We start from the raw sequence: 19,228 nt of genomic DNA, 5'->3' as shown, positions 1-19,228 counted from the left end.
GAAGGTCCTGCCACTGGGGAAGTTCTTTTGGGGGTCATCAACGGAGAAGTTCTTGGTGTAATCAACGTCTCCAAGTACTCTTCAGTTCCTGGTGACATCAAAGGAGAAGTGGACAAACGTGAGGCTGCCGGAGACGTTGTGGCAGGTCGTGGCTTGCGAGTGTAAGGTTGCGTCCTGGCCGAAGTGCCTCTCTTGCGACTAGTTTTCTTCTGTGGACTTTTCTTTTTTTGAGGACTTTTTCTCTGTTTCTTTTTCTTGGGGCTTCTTTTCTTTTTCCGGGGTGATGGTGGTGGTGTCTGGTAAGAGGAGGGTCCCGCCACTGGAGAAGTTCTTCTTGGGGACTTGGTCTTTTTCTTTTTCTTCTTGGGGCTTCGTTGGACTTTTGTCTTAGGGATAACTTTGGGGGCATTAGGATCCCATCTTAAGAGTGAGCGAATGATGACCCCTCCTAGAGTACCGCTCCCTCCAGGTTTCAAAATGATTTGTTTTTTGGTTTGAGTGTCGATGCGGGGATCGGCCAGTTGGACCAAAGCGACTTTGTTTCGATCGAAAAAGCGTTGGGTTTGATGAGGAATCTGAATGATTCCTTGGAGTAATTGACGTGCCGTCACCGTGAACCATCGTAAGACTTCTTTGAGACTAGCTTCTAAGACACGAGCTCGTGTTTGTGGATCTTTTTTTCGGCTGATGCCATACAAGGCACGAATCAATTTGACGGGAAGATGCGACTGAAGGGACGTCATGTTCACACTGTGTGAGACAGACGAAAAAGGGTCTGAGGTTTTTATAGATTTTTTCATGGGGAGTGAAATGAAGTCGAGGACGGAGACGTGTACAGGACAGGCCCTCCGTCTTGGCACCAGTGGTGAAACAAGTGGGTACGAAATCGCAAATCCTCGGGGGTCGTAGGTTTCAAATCGACGAGTAAATAGGCGTGTGGCGTTTGAGTGGCATCGTCGTACGCCTGAGTCAGCCAAGGCGTTCCTAACTGTTTGGCTAAGACTTGCACTTGCGATTTATCTCGAGGGCTTTTAAACAAGACCACGTAATGCGCATTGAGACTGATGGTGCGATGGGCTTTACTTTGTTGAAACAAATTTTGGGTGATGTAAACGACACTGGCATTACGGTGATGCCCTTTGCGCGTGAACCACAATTTAATTTCTTCTTCGTCTTCTCCTAACATGTCGTCGAAAATTACCAAATGGGTTTGACGGGAGTCAGAGACGATGCCGTCGTCTTCTTTAGGAATGCCTTCCACAAACACGATGGAATCACCTTGACTTTCTCGCAAGAGGCTGTACGCCGATTGCCACTCTTTGTAACACCACACGATCCGTTGAGGTGGCCGATCGATCAAATGATGTTTATGTTCGATCAAACGTTTGACGAATTCGGTTTTGCCTGAACCGCTAGGTCCAGCAATGAGCATGTTAAAGGGATGGCGAAGATACAAAGCCTCCCAACTGGCACGATCTAAGTGTTCGTCGATGACTTTGACAGTAGAGGAAGAGGGAGCAGAGACAGCAGAGGTAGCCATGGTGTGAGAAATGTCACTTGTGACACGAAAACAAACAAGACAAGAGTTTATATACTTTTTCAGAACACGTTTATTGAATGTTTTTTTCAAATATGAACACGAAAGACAAAAATACATAAAAGCCAAAGGCTTAAGTACAAGGATAAAAGGCACATGATAACGATGAACGTGGAATAAACACAAGTGTCTGTACAACAATCACATCTTTTGGGTAATGTTCTAACCAGTTCAACAGGGGGTAAGGTCACACAAGTGTCCTCCCGAAAGGGTCTTTCAGGTCTGTCCACGACAGTCCTGTCCTGGGTGACGGGTTCTTCTGGCACCGTCACTAACACGGGTTGAAAAGTAACTTTTTTCCTTGAACAACTCTCGTGCATACTGGGCCACTTCTTGGGTCCAAGCCTCAAAATCCCATTCTTTCCAGGCACGGACATCTGTCCAATGGGGATGTAAGTCACAAGCTAGACACACATCGTCATACACGTCTTGGGTAGCTAAAAGTTGACGAATCTTTTTTTCCTGTTGAGGTCGAGAAGTATCCAGATGAAAACGCAAGGCTTTGAGCAAAAGGAGTTTTTCGTGACCATTTAAGGCCATGGAGGTGGTAAGTACTGATCGTAAAGAGTCCACAAAGAATCGGCTGGTAAACGAAATCCCAGAAAACAAGTCACTAAGACACACACCACTTGTCGTCCCAAATTGAATGGATACAGTTCTTGTAATAATCGATGGTAATGATCCACGGTTTGAATATGGTCATTGAGTTCCTTCCACGGAATCTGTTGGATGACATGTGACATAAGTCGTGGCATGGCAGCCTGTTTTTATAGTCTCTTTGTTTCGGAAACAATACACGTACTTTCTAGCCAGAGATCTTCGTTCTCCAGTAGGGAATCTAAATCTTGCATACTGTAACCGAAACTTCAGAGTTCGTTTAGAAGTTTCCTCTTCCTCTAAGTAGATTCCACGTAAAATATGTTGATAATCCTTTAACTTGTCTTCCTCAATGTATTGCTGTAGGTGAATCTCGAAGTAACCAAAATAATGAACATTTCGATCATTCACTAACTCAAAGTGTTGAACAAGGTCTGACCACTGAAACAATTTCTGACGAATCAGTTCTCTTATACCATTCAGGTACCAGTGGTTAAAGATCTGGTGACGTAACGGATGCAATTGTTCTTTACGTTTGACTTGTATTTTCACCAGCTCTCGGTAAATGCGTTCTCTCAACTCCACAGGCAAAGCACGAATGTTCTCTAGCAAAGTATCCATGAATAGGTCATACTAAATCCTCTTTGGTCTGACACAAGAAATGTACTCTTTGCACAAACATGGTTTCACTTCAGTGTCGAATTTAAATCGTTGAGTCACTAATCTACACAATACAATTCGTTCAGAAGTTTCCTCTTTCACTAAGTTGACATTGTGTTCAAGATGTTGGTAATTCGTTAACTCTTCCTCTGGAATTCGATGCAGTACGTTTACAATGATGTAGGTAGAATCGTCCATACCAAACCAATCCTTTTTAAAACTAGAGGATCGTTGATCAATGTCTGTCCGATGGAACACTTTCAATTGAATCAATCCTTGTATAGCCTTCAGGTACCAGTGGTTCAAACACCGGTGACGTAACGGATGCAATTGTTCTTTACGTTTCACTTGTATTTTGACCAGCTCTCGGTAAATGCGTTCTCTCAACTCCACAGGCAAAGCACGAATGTTCTCTTGTAAAGTATCCATGAACAGATTATTATGGAAAGAAGTTACTTCAATGTCTCGGTCCCACTAAAGGTAAGTAATGACAATTCGGTGACCATCGAGCATGTTCTACGTAGGCCGAATCTTGCGGTTCCCAGTGGTGAAGTGTCACATCGCAACTGAAGCACCTGACTTTATCTCCTTCGCCCAAGTAGAAAAATCCGGCTCTGGCTAATTCTTCGGGGGTCGGTCCTCCCAGATACTTTGGCCATTTTCCTTTGAACGATTGAAGACGATTTTCAAAGTCGCAGTATTCCGACAAACGCACAGGAAACGAATATTCGTTTTTCACAGGTTCGTTTCGATGAGGGTTGAGTGACATGGGCAGGAGTTTGCTCAGGGCTGGATGACATCCGTAGGGGGGTAGACGTGAAGGTGAACATTCCCCTTTAAACCCGGTAAAATGTTTAAGAGGACGAGCGGCATCACTTTCGCATCCCTCAGGTTTGACACGCACAGCATCCCTTTCCATGATAGGGGTAGTGAGAACAAAGTTCCCATGATGCTTTACGGCATCGCTCAGGTCACAACGTACAGCATCGTACCCATCGCAAGGCTCACAATCGCACTCGTCTGCAAACTCCGTTACGCAATTACAATGGTAACCACATGGACAATCGCAGTTTCCTTCCGGACATTTTCCGTCGCAATGCATGGGTCTTATCCATCCAATATTAGTCACACTAGAGGAAGATACAACTTTTTTACAATCCCCAAACTGGAACGATGTCTCTTTCAAAGTATTCATCTTGTTCGCTCGGTCTTGGTAGTCACAATGAACTATCGATCTTGACCATAGCCCCCTTTTTATACTAGTCGCAATGCAGTTTCCAGCTTGTACATCTTTCCTTTTTTACGTTTTTTATGTCTTGTTCTGGAAGGTACCGTCTCTAAGGTACCGTCAACATTGTACCGTAGTGTGATGGGTGGAAAGGCCATAGAAAGGTAAGGGCAATGCGGAGACCATCGAGTATGCTCCAGAATAGCTGAATCTTTATAGATACATAGATCCATTCGTAACTTCAGTCCGCAAGCGAAACACTGTACCTCGTATCCCAATCCTGACTCAGGTCCCAAGTAGACAAATCCTGTTCTAGCTAAAACATGCGAAGAAGGTAATTCTTCCCTATCCGTAGGCCATTTCTGAAACGTGTCCAATCGACGGGCACAATCACAATAGTCAGGTAAGAAGACTGGAAAATGGTAGGGTTTGAACTTGGAGTTCTCATCGGGTTTCTCACTCGATTCTTGCTGTGGCGAAGTCATCTTTCTGGTGGGGTAACTATCCTCTTACAACCAATGTTTTATACCAACGTGTCCATACGGTAAGGTGAAATGATTGGGAAGTCGCACTCGCTTCTGGTACACGATTTGATAGACTTTTTCCAAGGGTCGACTGACGATGTGGTGAGTGGGTAAACGTACAATCTTGTTCGGTTGATAAGTGGTCACTTTAAAGTTTCCATCCTCTCCCGATTGCAAGGCTTCTTTCAATACCCCAAAGTTGACTACTCGACTGGTACGATAATTCAGAGTCAGTCCTTTCACTTTGCACGTCGTGTGCACTTCTCCTTGTTTGTCCCGGTATTCGTAGCCGTAATTTTTGGGACCGCCACTGACAAAACTTAGAATCTTGTCGTCGGGATGCTCGTCTGTCCAGGCTCCTAAACGGTCTCCTTCGATGTTAGGGTGATGTTGAATCGGGTGATGGATGTAAATGCAACTGTCCGTGTCAAAGTACAGGACGCGTTCTTCTAACAGTTCTAAAGCTTCGTACAATTTTAAGCGAGCATGGGCTGTCACGTAAGCCGCAATGATGACATTTCCAAAAGGGTCGTCTTGTACAAAGTCCAGATCTTCTTCGTAATTGACCAAGATCAAATTCTCTCGAACGACGTCCACGTGTTTCATGTATTTGGTTTTGTCGTGAATCATCTGGAAGTAGCGGGAAGGTTCTGTCAAATATTCCGTCTTGGGTAAACACGGTCGTTGTGCCATTTTACCCCACAAGCAATTTAACATCACTTTGGCAAACGATCGCCTGCCTTCGTTTTTCTCGATGTGGTCTAAAGTGATACCTTCTTGTTCGTAATATTTCTCTTTGAATTGTATTTGGTCTTCGGGAGTGTGACACCAGGAAGGATAGCCGCTGGCTTCTTGCTTCAGTTTCAAAAAGGCATCCACGTAGTCGGCGAAAATGCCTTTCTGCGTGGGGTCACCCTTGCGGTACTGTTGTGTCTTGGGAAAGTGGCAAATTTCGTACACTTCTAACAGTTGGTATCCCATGTCCAGAGCTTTGAACAATTCCACGCTGACCCAGGTTCCCGTCAAGGACCGTTCTTCCTGGCTGTGATGGCAAGGTTGGTCCTGGTTGCACGTTTCGGCACAAGTACGGCACAAGGGAAACATCAGTTTGCCTTGACAATGGTGAGGTAAGACGGGATGGTATAGGTTCGTGGGAGGCAAAACTTTGCACTTGATCAAGCCTTCGTATTGTCGAATGTTTTTCAGGTCGATGTGTTCCGTCAGCAATTGCGGGTGCCCTACAGGAAAGCGACAATATTTGCACACGTAGGGATACAGCGAACACACGTCCAAGTATTTGATTTCTTCTCCTTTCTCTTCGTCGGCTTGGTACAGCAAACAGGTGGCATTGGTCCTTCCTCCGTACAAACTATCCCTCGGGTTCAGCGGGTCCATGAACTGGTAACTTTCCACGAGGCGTTTAAACTCGGGATCGGTTTTCATACGGTGATCGTACTCGTGTTCCCACATTTCCACCACTTGGTATCCTTGCTGTTCTAACTTTAGGCGTCGCTGACAAGTGTCCTGGTACAAGTCTTCCATGGTTCGTTGCAAAAACTGATTTTTAGTGCCACGGTCAGGGTAACAGACGGGACATCCGTGAAATAAGCAACCGTTAAACTCGTACACGATCTTGGGGTTTTCTAAGTCCCAGCCATCGACCGAATACGTTCCGATGGTCTTTTCGCCCCCTCCGTTGCGGGCATGCTGAATCCACTTGTCTTCCTTGTCGCACAAGTAATGTAACCAACGTAGGGCTTTGACCGAGTATTGACGTTTGACAAAGTTGGTCGTTTGAGGGCTGATGACAGCCACGGTGTTTTCAGGCATGAATCGTTGTCGATACACTAGGGAACACGCTTTGGCAATGGTGCAAGCTTCTTTCAAAGGATCGACCCCTCCGTGTTCCATGAACAGTTCTCGAAATTTTCCACAGCAACGCCGTAAAATGTCCACGTCGGAACGACAATACTTTAGCATTTCTTCCTGAAAGTCGAAAGGGTCCGAGGCGTGAGCCTGGTACCAAGCGTAGAAAGCTTCTCGTTGTTCGGTACGCATGTTGTCGGGGTCGTAATAGTGAGCCTCAGGCAAATGGGGTAGAACGGCGTGTTGATTGGCTTCCGTATTGAAAAAGTGTGGAAAGTACCCTTTAGCCATTTCTGTCATTCCAAACGTTTTAGGCATTCGACTCAAAGGCATGGCCAAGTAACTCATCGAATCTTTAAACTGTACTTGTCCCACTTGCATGAAAATGATTTTGGCTCCGTTCAAAGTCACTTTAGGACGCTCGGTGCCTTGTTCCGTATAGTATCTGAGAAGAAACTGTCCATCGTATCCGGAAAAATTGTGAGCCATCACCGTGGCATGACGATGACAATCTCCGTAACGTTCGATGTCCTCTTGGCTCCACGTCTTGTCGACGGGGTCTAAGACCCATTGGGCAAAATCGGCTAACGTGTTCGGTCCCCGAAAGATTTTTTCACGTCCTCCAGGAATCTTGCTGCAGTGAGGGCAATGACTGAAGATAGGTTCTTGAATGCACTTCTCGCACGCTCGATGAGCCACGCAGAAATTAGGGATGTGAATGCCAGTCTCTTGCATGCATTCGAAATCGAAAAAGATGAAATTGCCTTTCTTCTTGTGACCGTCCTCTTTCTCTGGTGGGGGTTGGTATTTTTGCACGTAACATTGGTGTTCCAAGTCCACGATGTGGTGACAAATGTGACATTTTTTCTTTCCTCGACATACGTGTGCCTTGGCATTGTTGGTAAGTATGCCTTGTCCACACGTAGAGCACAATCTCAGGAGTTGACAAGCACATTTCTTCTGTGAACCTTGTGTTTTCAAATGTTGTTGGTAACAGGTAGGGCTGACAAACGTGCGCAGACAAGTGGAACAAGGCACTGGTTCTTCGCTCAGACAGGGTGGAGAGGCCAAACATCCTGGGCATTTCGATCCACAATGCTTGTGTTGCTCTCGATTGTTATAACCATAATCACATTTCTCACAATAATAACCGTATCCTAGGAATCCAGTGATACTGGTAATGGTATCGAAATGGCCATCGTTATAATAGACATGAATGTATTTTCCGTCCTTAAAGTCTTGGCCTCGAAACAACAGAGACCCGCGCATTTCTTGAGGGTGCACTTTCAAAGTGTAGCGTGGAGCTAGGACATCTTGCAATTTTTGCATTTCAGGAATGCCACAGGGTGTGTCTTTGGACAGTCCGGCTTGTTGTAACAGGAGTTCTGCTTCGTTTCGTTGTTTGGCTCGGTCGGATCGTTGAATAGTTTTCCAGGTTCTTTTCCATTCTACCGTGTCGTTCTTGTTGGCATAGGTTCGTCCCACCACGATGGCACGGGCTAAACACATCTGGTCATGAGAGTTGTTAATTCGGACGAGACTTGTTTTGGTGTTGCGAAGGTCGTCCACCAATAACATCTTTTTGCGTCCTGTCCCTTGAGGAGGAGAGACGTGGGTCATGTCCAGTGTGGCTTTTCCATCTGTGATGTCAAACTGGTCATTAGATTGTTGTACGTGTTGAATCTTGTCCATGACTTTGGAAGGGGTCAATTCTGCCGGGGTGCTAAACTCGATCCAAACAAGGGATTTCAAACCGTCGTGTTGTATGGAAAGTCTCAAGCGATCGTCTTCTTTGGGTTGACATTGTTGCTTGAGTGCAGTGAGCAAAGAATCCCACACCTCGGTGATGAACACTTCTGCTTTCTCTAACGGCACTTCAGCCTTGAAATCTTTAAACTTCACTGTGTATTTGTAAGCCGTGGTTCTAAATTTTCTAGAGGAGCGCTTTTCCGTCTCTCGAATGGAATAGTACTTTTCAGGGTTGACTAAGGGTGGTGAACTTGGTTTAGAGGGTTCGGATTCTGGTTCACTCATGTCCTCTTCAAAATCACTGGCATGAATTTGTGCCAGGATTTCAGCCCTGGTACGAGGCGATAGATCACGTTTCTGCCTCTTACTTTCTTCTTCTTTCTTCTCGAATGAATTAGATCGTTTCATCTTGAAAGCAAAAAGTCAAATGACTTAAGTTCAAACACCATAAACTACTTTATAGTCATAGCAGACCAGCGTATATAAAAGGGTGTGTGTCTTGTCCTTTCACTATTTATTTCACTCTCAAGCCGAGCACAACGATGGAAGAGACTAACCAGATGGAACGTTTCGTCAGAGCTTTGCGAGGGGTCATTAGAAAATTCTCTTCAGACCAGCCTACGGACTACTCTCCTTCCTTTAGAGATAAAAGTCAAGATACTTGCTATATCTGTCAGAAGAAAGGGCATTGGTCTTCAGAGTGTCCAGACCGTCAAAAAAGAAAAAAAACAGGGGATAAAAAAGACAAAAGTCAAGATACCTGTTATTATTGTAAAGAAAAAGGACATTGGTCTCCAGATTGCCCAAAAAAGAAACAAGAGGAGTCAGAAGAAAAGAGGAATTCTTCAGAAGAAGAGAGGGGTTCTTCAGAGGAAGAGAGGGATTCTTCTGAGGAAGAAAGCAGACAGGTGAAGAAAAAGAAACAGGAGAAGAAAAGAAGAAGGGAAGAAAGTGAGGAGGAAGAAGAGGAAAAGAGTGTGACAGTGAAGAAATTCAAAAAACAGAGAGACTAAACAAGGAGAAAAGAAGAAATCAATGAACTTTTTATTAAAGTGTTGTGTTGTGAATTGTGAATTGGATTGTAAAAAATGGAGAAAAGAATAAATGAATGATATAAGGTAAGAGTCTTTGAGTTTTGATTTTAAAATAAGAAGCTACACTCACGCACTCATACACAGACACGTACTATAAGGGTAAAATGGGTGGGGTTTTTTTGAGTTATTGGCAAATTGAAATTGTATTTCTTTTCGAGAAATGTGGGTGGCCCTGAAAAGGGCCTTTTTTTCTTTATGGTGCAGGGGTGAGTTTAAGCAATCAATTTTAACTGCCTTAAGCCTTTGCCACGGCCAAGGCCTACTTCTGGACTGCGTAATGATGATAATGATTGGGTTGAAATCACTAAGGGTGGTACGGTAGGCTTAGTCACAGGGTTGACATGTTTGGCTCGGGAAGGTCGTATTCTCTTCGGTCGTGATAAAGAAGTCTGATACATTTGTTTCAGACTTCTTAACTCCGCTAAAATGTCCAACAGTACCGTGACCGTTTGATTTTCACCCTCTTGTTTCTTTGCTGCTACTTCTTCTTGCTGTTGTTTTTTTCTTACCTCTTCTTCTTGTTGCTGTTGCTGTAGGAGAAAAGCCTGTTCCGCTTCCTTTTGTCGTTGTATAAATTTCTCCAATTCTTCTTTCTGTCTCTGTCTAAAATTCTCCACTTGCGGTAATGAAGAAGGTAACGAAGGTTCCGGAACAAATTCTTGCGAGGAGAGAAAATCCACAAAATCCCAATTCACCTCTTCTGAAAGTAAGTCCGGGTTCCCTTGGGCGGTCTCCCCTGCTGGTGCACCCCACTGGATCGTTTTCTGAGTTTCCGTCATGTTGAATCACTATCGCATAGATTGACTGCACACAAGCGTTAGCGAATCTATATTGACTACGTGACGTCACAGACTGCTCTCTTCGGATTGGATGCGGGCTGACTGAATTCTGTAACGCGTGTTCGGATTGGTGAATGAACTCAATCCGTTTCAATCCGTTCTGTCCCTATAAATAAGCGCAGTTCACTGCATTGATTCACCTATTCTCGGAGCCTCAACATGTGGACCGACGTTGAATCTTCAACCCTTGTGTCAACAATGATGTTCAGGACGGACATGCTCATGTATGTCCGATCCAAGTGGACCGTTGTCTACAGGACCAACAGCAGTCTGTGGATAAGAAGAGTCTATATAGAGAGACAAGGTTGCCTCAAGAGGACTCTGATGTATGGCCCTGCTGTAAGACGAAGTTTGAGGAAAAGAAGATGTCGCAAATGCCCTCTATGTTAAGGGCATATTAACATAAACCAAAGGCCCTTTTCAGGGCCAGCCATATTTCTCGAAAAGAGATAGTCTTTGAATTGCCTACCCCTTTTTTTAAAAAAATTTTTTTTTTTTTTAAAACAAAAATCCTATGTTCAATTTCCCTTGTCGCTCAACAGTCCCACGATTTTTCTCCATGTTAATTTCCCTTGTCGCTCAACAGTCCCACGATTTTTTCTCCATGTTAATTTCCCTTGTCGCCAGATTGTCCCACGATTTTTCTCCATGTTAATTTTCCATTGTCGCCAGATTGTCCCAAGGGGGTCTGTAATGATAATTTCCATTGTCGCTAGGGTATCCCACTTCACTACTTTTAATATTTATAAAATAAACTTTCAATAACTTCTTTTATCTAGAGATAAACGCTTATGTTTCACATCGGTCATATCTAACCTGTTTATTAGTAGAGATAAAAATGATGGCGTATCATCGACGAAAGAGCACATACAATGATTCTCAGTTTTATAATGTAACTCGAGTCCATATTCTTTAAACACCTTTATAGTATTATTTTTCAAATATAGTTTCAGCGAAAAAACAACTATTATTTAAATATATATTTTTACAACTGTATTTATTACAATAAAAAAGATCATATTGCCAAAACGTTACTCGCTAAAAGGAAATACAAGAATAAAAAGAATAGTAAACAAAGGCACACTAGCTATAGGTATAATGACTGCAACGTACTGGAATATTTTAGCATACAAAGGCACACTAACTATAGGTGTAATGACTGCAACGTATTGGAATATTTTAGTATACAAAGGCACACTAGCTATAGGTATAATGACTGCAATGTACTAGAATATTTTAGTATACAAAGGCACACTAGCTATAGGTATAATGAGTGCAACGTACTGGAATATTTTAGTATACAAAGGCACACTAGCTATAGGTATAATGACTGCAATGTACTAGAATATTTTAGTATACAAAGGCACACTAGCTATAGGTATAATGACTGCAACGTACTGGAATATTTTAGTATACAAAGGCACACTAGCTATAGGTATAATGACTGCAATGTACTGGAATATTTTAGTATACAAAGGCACACTAGCTACAGGTATAATGACTTCAACGTACTGGAATATTTTAGTATACAAAGGCACACCAGCTATAGGTATAATGACTGCAATGTATTGGAATATTTTAGTATACAAAGGCACATTAGCTATAGGTATAATGACTGCAATGTACTGCATTATTTAGTGAAGTAATCAATGAAAATAATATAGAATAAAAAACTGAATATTGTTCTCCTGTACTGTCAGAAGGATTGTTGAACGCCCAGGATTACGAATACTTAGGCTGTCCTTTGCTCCAGGCCCGAAGGCTAGGCGTTTCTTTGTACTCTATGAAAATGAAATATGCGTATGGAAAATTCATCAAAAAGAGGTGTGTATGCACACACACACACACAAACACACACACACACACACACACATATATACATATCTTCCATAACCACAATCTCGTAGTTATTTGATTGAGAGGATGGGAGACGGGTTGCATTTTCAAGCTCCGAAACTAAACATCTGCTTACTCCATGGCATATCGTTCATTTAATATTCATCAGCTAAGTTATAGATTCCAATATTTTGTCTATGTTCTATGATCCAGAAATATAATTGAAGCTGTCGAGTTACAGATCTTAAATTGTTATATTCAGGGAGGATTAATTCCGTACATTTTTTTCTTGCAGAGCTTATTGTTTGTCTGATGTGAACGGATACCGTTGTTACCTTAAATACCATTCAGTTGGTCCCACATTATTTACCTGGCTTTCCTCATAAATCAGAAGTAGGGGTAATTTTGGAAAGACTAAAATAAGATTAATTTGTAAAGAATTTTAAATAGTTAAATATTAATTTATATGAATTCTAGGCAGAGATTTGCGGTAGCATGGTGAGCCCAAGAGACATTCCACGGATAGTGAAAGCGGAATGGATAGATAGAGAGTACCTGCTCCTTGCCACTGATGAAGGCAACATCTACGTTACAAAATGGAACCACAGGAAATGGGTCACTCCCATTAGTGTCAATACGCTTTCGGGTATTTCTTTTCCATCTAGAATACTTGATAGTAAAAAGCATTTCTTACCTATCTTTCTTTTACTTTTCTTCTTTTGTTTTTTAGATGTAGAGATTGCTTATATGGGTAAACCTAACTCCAGTGGTCCATTTAATAGTTGTAACCTATATCGTCTGGCATCCATACTAAGCAACAGTTCATTCTAGTTTTAATCTTACCATCCTGGATGTTCTAAAAATAGAATTGCATCCCCAGGTCATGTACCTTGATTATATAATTAGCTTGAAAGAAGGTTCCTAATGTTTCACAAAAATTGTTGCAGCGTCAAAGTCAGTTTATTTTAGTTGTGGGTTGAATCCTCTCTAAATATCACATTTTTCTTTTCATATCTGTGTTTTGGAATGATCTCATTAAATGCTAGTTTTATGAAACATTTAGTATGTGATACTAGTATACAGTATATGCGAGTAGGATATTATCATTTACCAAATACACACATCTTCATGATGTTTTGTTCCGAGTCTGCGGAAGGAATGAGTTTGATATGGCTTAGAGATACTCAAGAAGCCCTCAGGCTGAGATGTATTCATACGCCATATCAGACAAGTTCTTTTCCCAGTTTCAGAACAAGACATTATTCCGGTTTTGTATTTGCTACATACTCCCTCCTTTATGCGTTTTAAATATCGGTTGCTTTTTGAATGAAACACAAATCTAACTGGGATTTATAAAAGTTATTTTGTGTATCTAAAAGTATGTACACACTTGAATTAAAACACCCAACTTGACCTAATGAGGGTATGTCATATTGCACACATGTTAAAAATCTGCATCGAATGCCAGATCAACCATGTAACAATACATGGATAGTTAATAAATTTAGTTACAAAACTATTTTCTAAATGTTTTGGATCTTTTGAATTCATGAATACGGGTATTGTTTTTTGGTCAGATTCAATGGATCATATTTACAATTCATGGTATACATCTTTCGCTTTCAGACATTTTTAGAATAGTTCTTAATTGCATTAGTAGATACGTGGTACACAATACTTATAGTTAGGTTGATACTTTGACATGGAGCAGATTTCTTCTCAAGTTTTTGTGATGTGCAAGATGTATTCATAAAGCCTTAACGTCCTTGAAAGCAGGACCAACTTGATGCCTTACCTTTGTTGCCAATAGATCGGTAATTTCTTATATTCCCACAGAATCAACGTGTCGGCCGCACATGTTGACTGCAAATTCAGCAATGGCACTCAAGCTGCGCCTCTTATGTTCACCATATCACAGAGAAACAGATTCGGTTTTCCTTGAAAAGTTGGCGATGATCTCAGGGTAAACTATATATAACCCTTTATTTATCTGCATTTGTCAATATAAGATTTACAAGACACTTAACAATAATGGTAAAATCTAGTTACTTTTTTACTCGCTCAACACTACGAACATTACCAGCTCAACACTACGAACATTACAAACTCAACATGACGAACATTACCAACTCGACACGACGAACATTACCTACTCAACATGACGAACATTACCTACTCAACATGACGAACATTAGCTACTCAACATGACGAACATTACCAACTCATCACTACGAACATTACCTACTCAACATGACGAACATTATCAACTCATCACTACGAACATTACCTACTCAACACTACGAACATTACTAGCTCAACACTACGAACATTACCTACTCAACATGACGAACATTATCAACTCATCACTACGAACATTACCTACTCGACACGACGAACATTACCTACTCAACACTACGAACATTACCAACTCGACACGACGAACATTACCTACTCAACATGACGAACATTACCAACTCATCACTACGAACATTACCTACTCGTGTACAGCAAATGAAACACTTAATTCTTCAAATTATGTTCTTAAGATGACATAGTTTTGAAACGGGTCAAGTCCGTTCGGTGTCCCTCGACTTGCCAGAGAATTTAATTTTCTCCAAAGTTTGGATACGCAATTATGCATCGACTGGATTTTGGACAAATTCCAGCATTTCGATATTTTTAAAAGTGTTGTTAATATTTTTTTTCTATACGTCATTAGTTCACAACAAACACTTTGAGAGAATAACTATACAGCTTACGCAAGTGTTACTCCTTGCAACGAACAGAACAACATTTGAATGCTACTAGAGGTTAATGTACAGTGATGTGTGGTTCCTAATCTGTCCATGTAAAATACTTGGTTATTATAATCAGACTGGGTGATCATTGGTAATTGCAGTGTATGGGCAACGAGATTTAGGTGTATATTAAAACAGTAATAACAAAGAACGAGATTTAGGTGCATATTAAAACAGTAAGAACAAAGAACGAGATTTAGATGCATATTAAAACAGCAATAACAAAGAACGAGATTTATGTACATATTAAAACAGTAAGAACAAAGAACGAGATTTAGGTACATATTAAAACAGTAATAACAAAGAACGATATTTAGATGCATATTAAAACAATAATAACAAAGAACGAGATTAGGTACATATTAAAACAATAACAAAGAACGAGATTTAGGTACATATTAAAACAGTAATAACAAATAACGAGATTTAGATGCATATTAAAACAGTAATAACAAAGAACGAGATTAGGTACATATTAAAGCAGTAATAACAAAGAACGAGATTTAGGTACATATTAAAACAGTAATAACAAAGAACGAGATTTAGGTGCATATTAGAATAGTAAAAACCAAGGACAAGATTTGTGTGCATATAAAAACAGTAATAACAAAGAACAATTTATTTAAATACTCGTATAAAGCACTTGCCAGCAATTATTGCCAATACTGATTGCCAGCAATTATTGCCAGTACTGATTACCAACAATTATTGTCAGTACTTATTGCCAGCAATTATTGCCAGTACTGATTGCCAACAATTATTGCCAGTACTTATTGCCAGCAATTATTGCCAGTACTGATTGCTGTTCGGTTCTTATCAAAAGTTTTCAATTCTTTCGACACTCAGTATCCAGCAAGTATAGGATACAATTATAAATGGTAGAACATGTCTAGACAGGTTTCTGGGTAGTCTGGATCTCCGTCCATTCATCTCACGTGATAAAATCCGTTGTAGTTTATCAAAGATGGTTTTGACAGGGAACAGTCAGGCTCACTAACCAATCCAGTCTATATTTTCTGTACCTACAGTGACAGGCTTATGCATCTTGTACTGTTGTAATAATGTGTTGATGATAATAAATTAATTTAGACCATGTAAGAAAGTTAGGCTATTCCGCTACTACGGTAGACAAGATCGTTTATTATGTCAATGGTCTGCATGGAAAGGTTTTCATAAGGCCTGTATTATTGATTGCAGCTATTCGACAGACCAACCAAAGTTATTGATTTTACTGTATAGTGTGGACTGGAATATTTTCTACTGGCATTGAGGATATTTGGAACAATACTACAAAACAGATTCTCTCAGTGCTAGAAAAAATATGTCTCTTCAATCAATTTCATTGATTTTGCTCTATCGTGGGGCAGGGAATATGTTTTGTACTGACAGAGGAAAAAGTATAGTGAAAAATGTATATCGAGGAATTACCGTGGGGTGTGTGTGTGTGTGTGTGTGTGTGTGTGTGTGTGTGTGAATATACAGATTAATTCTCAGATCAACGCTTATAATATTTCAAAAGAATTTTTAGAGATCTCAAATAACAGCGTCATTTTTCCGATAACTGGAACATAAGTGGTACAGAGCTTAAATCACTTTCGTTTGAATGCATCGTACAGAGGCATCAAAGAGGCTCAAAAGATGTTATACACCTTTTCAGACACATATCGAAACTTATTGGTAAATTAATTAACTAAGGAATGATCTAAGAACGGCTTTGTCAAGCTTATCAACAGAAAGAGGTATAAACTTTATCTGATATTGTGCAATAATAATGCAGCCCCTGACTTTGACTATACTCCTGAATCGAGTGAATACACTGATGATCCTAGTAAATATTCAAGCGTTAATGAAGATTAAAATAAATTCGATAAATGTTTTGGGTATCTATATAATAATAATTGCTAATCAACAGTATATATTTTCCAAAATAGAATACGACGATTCAAAAGTAGAGCAGCTCGTTCACATTACGACATTTGCAAAAGCTATTATCATACACAACAAAACAAACACTCATGAGAAAATTTACAATACGTTTGACATTACTGGATACACAAATACAACGCCTGGCTATTATAGTCGAATTGGTGTAATACTTACTGATGGGTCGTTTTGAACTTATTTGGGCCGCCTATTTTCTAAAAGGTATTTTTCGAATGCCGCAAAGGAATTTCAAGATGTGGACTTTAAAATAGGCACAATCAATTATTTGAAAAGGGCATATTCAAAATTTTGTGTTACTTTTGGCGGACTCCATGTTTTATTTGCCACGGTGGATAATGCCGGGTAATAAATTCCAGCTGAAGATGTTCCAGACTGTAGCAATCCCTATTCGGTAATAGCAACATATCAAAATCTGACTCGTGATTGGATTTTAGCAACCAAACCGAGACGGGGTCATTTTCAGCGAAATCTTTGAATGCACGATAAATGAACCCGGTGTAGTATTTTATGGAAAGTCATAGCGGAAACTAGAGAAAACTGGACCACGCATGCGCGTTATGCTCTACGATATCTATTACTCTTTCTGGTACTCCTATATTCTCCCGTATATTGAGAAACCTCGCCTGCTTTTGTTTTTGCGACAATTGGGGTTTCATCGCATGCTCTAACGCAGCAACGTCTTCTAGAGTAGCCCCTGTCTCTCTTACTTTCTTTTCCCTTCTAATCTCAAGTCTCCTAGCCGTTACGCCCCACCCCCGTACCGTGTTTGTCAAATGCTCCATGACGCGCACATACTCACAGTTAATGGTGTCAGAGGTTTTCATTGATGCCAATGACTCTTGTACTGGTTCGTTGATCTGGTAGTTTCCATATTTATCAGTGGTTGCCGGATATCCCTTGTCATAATAAACATGTAAATGCCAGAATGTAATCCAGGCTTTGATTTAGACTATACTGTAACAACCGATAGACGTTGTCTATGATCCTCATTTACTACATACATCTTGCCTTAGACGACCAGTCATCGGGCTTAATAAAGAACCAAAACAAGGAAGTAGATAAAATTTTACCGTGTGCTCAAAGTAAACGGCAACTCAAACGTAACTTTTTCCATGAGTGATTGTAATTGTCGATATCGTCCAGCACAGCAAGGATACACTTGCGTAGACGCTCATTGATCACTGACACTGGCATTACATGATACACTTGCGTAGACGCTCACTGATCACTGACACTGGCATTACATGATACACTTGCGTAGACGCTCATTGATCACTGACAGTGGCATTACATGGTACACTTGCGTAGACACTCATTGATCACTGACAGTGGCCATTATATACATGATTTGTTATATTTAATTGGATTTTTCGCGCTCAGCTTGGAACACGCCAACGTGACATATTTCACACGGAATCGGTTGGCCACCTTTTGTAACTCGGTAGGCGTGTATCCAACAGGGGTACTCGTTGACGCATTGTTAGCCAGAATATCTTGTCTTCCGCATATTGAGCCACTTTCAGGAGCTTTTTCCAATCATTTTTTATTAAAATTTTAAATTTCTAATTGGGGTTTTTCGGCTGGCTTCAGATTGTTGGAGGATGCATAAGCATGGGAGGGTGTGTGGTCATGGGGGAGAGGGGGTCGTCACGTCGCCCCATGGGAAACATGAAACATATAAATTAGAGTTAGGTGGAGGGATGACCTTCCCGTGCAACAACAGAAGGGGGCGGGTTGGTCGCACCTCCCATCGGAAAATGACAAATAAATCGTGAAAATGAGTGGGGGGAGGCTGGTCAACTGGCTCTCCCTGCTGATATATCAGTGATTGCGTGACCCAAAGGTGATAAACTTGTGGACAGGTTGAAAACGCTCGTGGGATCAGTTACCTCGGGCCATAACGCACCAGAAGCCATCGAGGGCGCCGAGTGGCCGAGTGGTCCAAAGCGCTGTCCGTTACGTATCACTGCCATCTCACCTCTGTCTGCGTGGTTTCGAGTCTCGGATTCAGCCAATGTCGGTATGTGAGAAAGCTTGCCAGTAGCTTCTTGTGGGTCGGTGGTTCTTTCTGGGGTTTTCCCGAGTTCTTCCTCCACTAATATTACTGGCCGCCATGTATAGCCTATCGTGTGCTGAAAAATGGCGTTAAAACCAACAACAACAACAATAACAACAACAACAACAACCAGAAGCCATCAACGAGGTCACATCAATCTGACAGCGGCTACTCTCCAAAAACATCATGGTCCGAGGGACGTTTCGCACATTGATGTATGAACTTCTTGAAGATGTCAATGATTTATACAACACATATAGTAAATTATAAAAGACCTTTGGTTTTAAATGAAATCAACGTCGTGAAGTAGCGTGTTGTTGCAAATGCAACTCGGAGTATTACTGCGATGATTACAATCTCATCAACGAAACCAGAAGTATATGTGATATTTCCAACACCAATTTTCCCAGGTATTTCCCTCACGTTCGAGATTGCACTAA

General features: G+C 41.1%; 1 protein-coding gene across 2 annotated transcripts in view; it reads left to right on the top strand.

Moving 5' to 3' along the window:
- The window catches only part of LOC149795663 (WD repeat-containing protein 11-like), a 208,123-nt gene that overhangs the window by 130,931 nt on the left and 57,964 nt on the right, over positions 1–19,228 (top strand). The window contains exons 19-21 of one of the 2 annotated variants that reach the window (XM_089964120.1): positions 11,855–11,978; positions 12,468–12,666; positions 13,827–13,953. In XM_089964120.1, the coding sequence (XP_089820246.1) occupies positions 11,855–11,978; positions 12,468–12,666; positions 13,827–13,953 (450 nt within the window). The remainder of the gene's footprint in view (positions 1–11,854; positions 11,979–12,467; positions 12,667–13,826; positions 13,954–19,228) is intronic. The other variant, XM_089964121.1, reaches the window with a different exon arrangement.

This window comes from Sinohyriopsis cumingii, chromosome 7, assembly GCF_028554795.1.
Source record: "Sinohyriopsis cumingii isolate HCF-2022 chromosome 7, ASM2855479v2, whole genome shotgun sequence".
In the NCBI taxonomy this organism is placed as follows: Eukaryota; Metazoa; Mollusca; class Bivalvia; order Unionida; family Unionidae; genus Sinohyriopsis; species Sinohyriopsis cumingii.
Note: the sequence above shows the minus strand (reverse complement) of the source record. Positions and strands in the feature narration are given on the sequence as shown.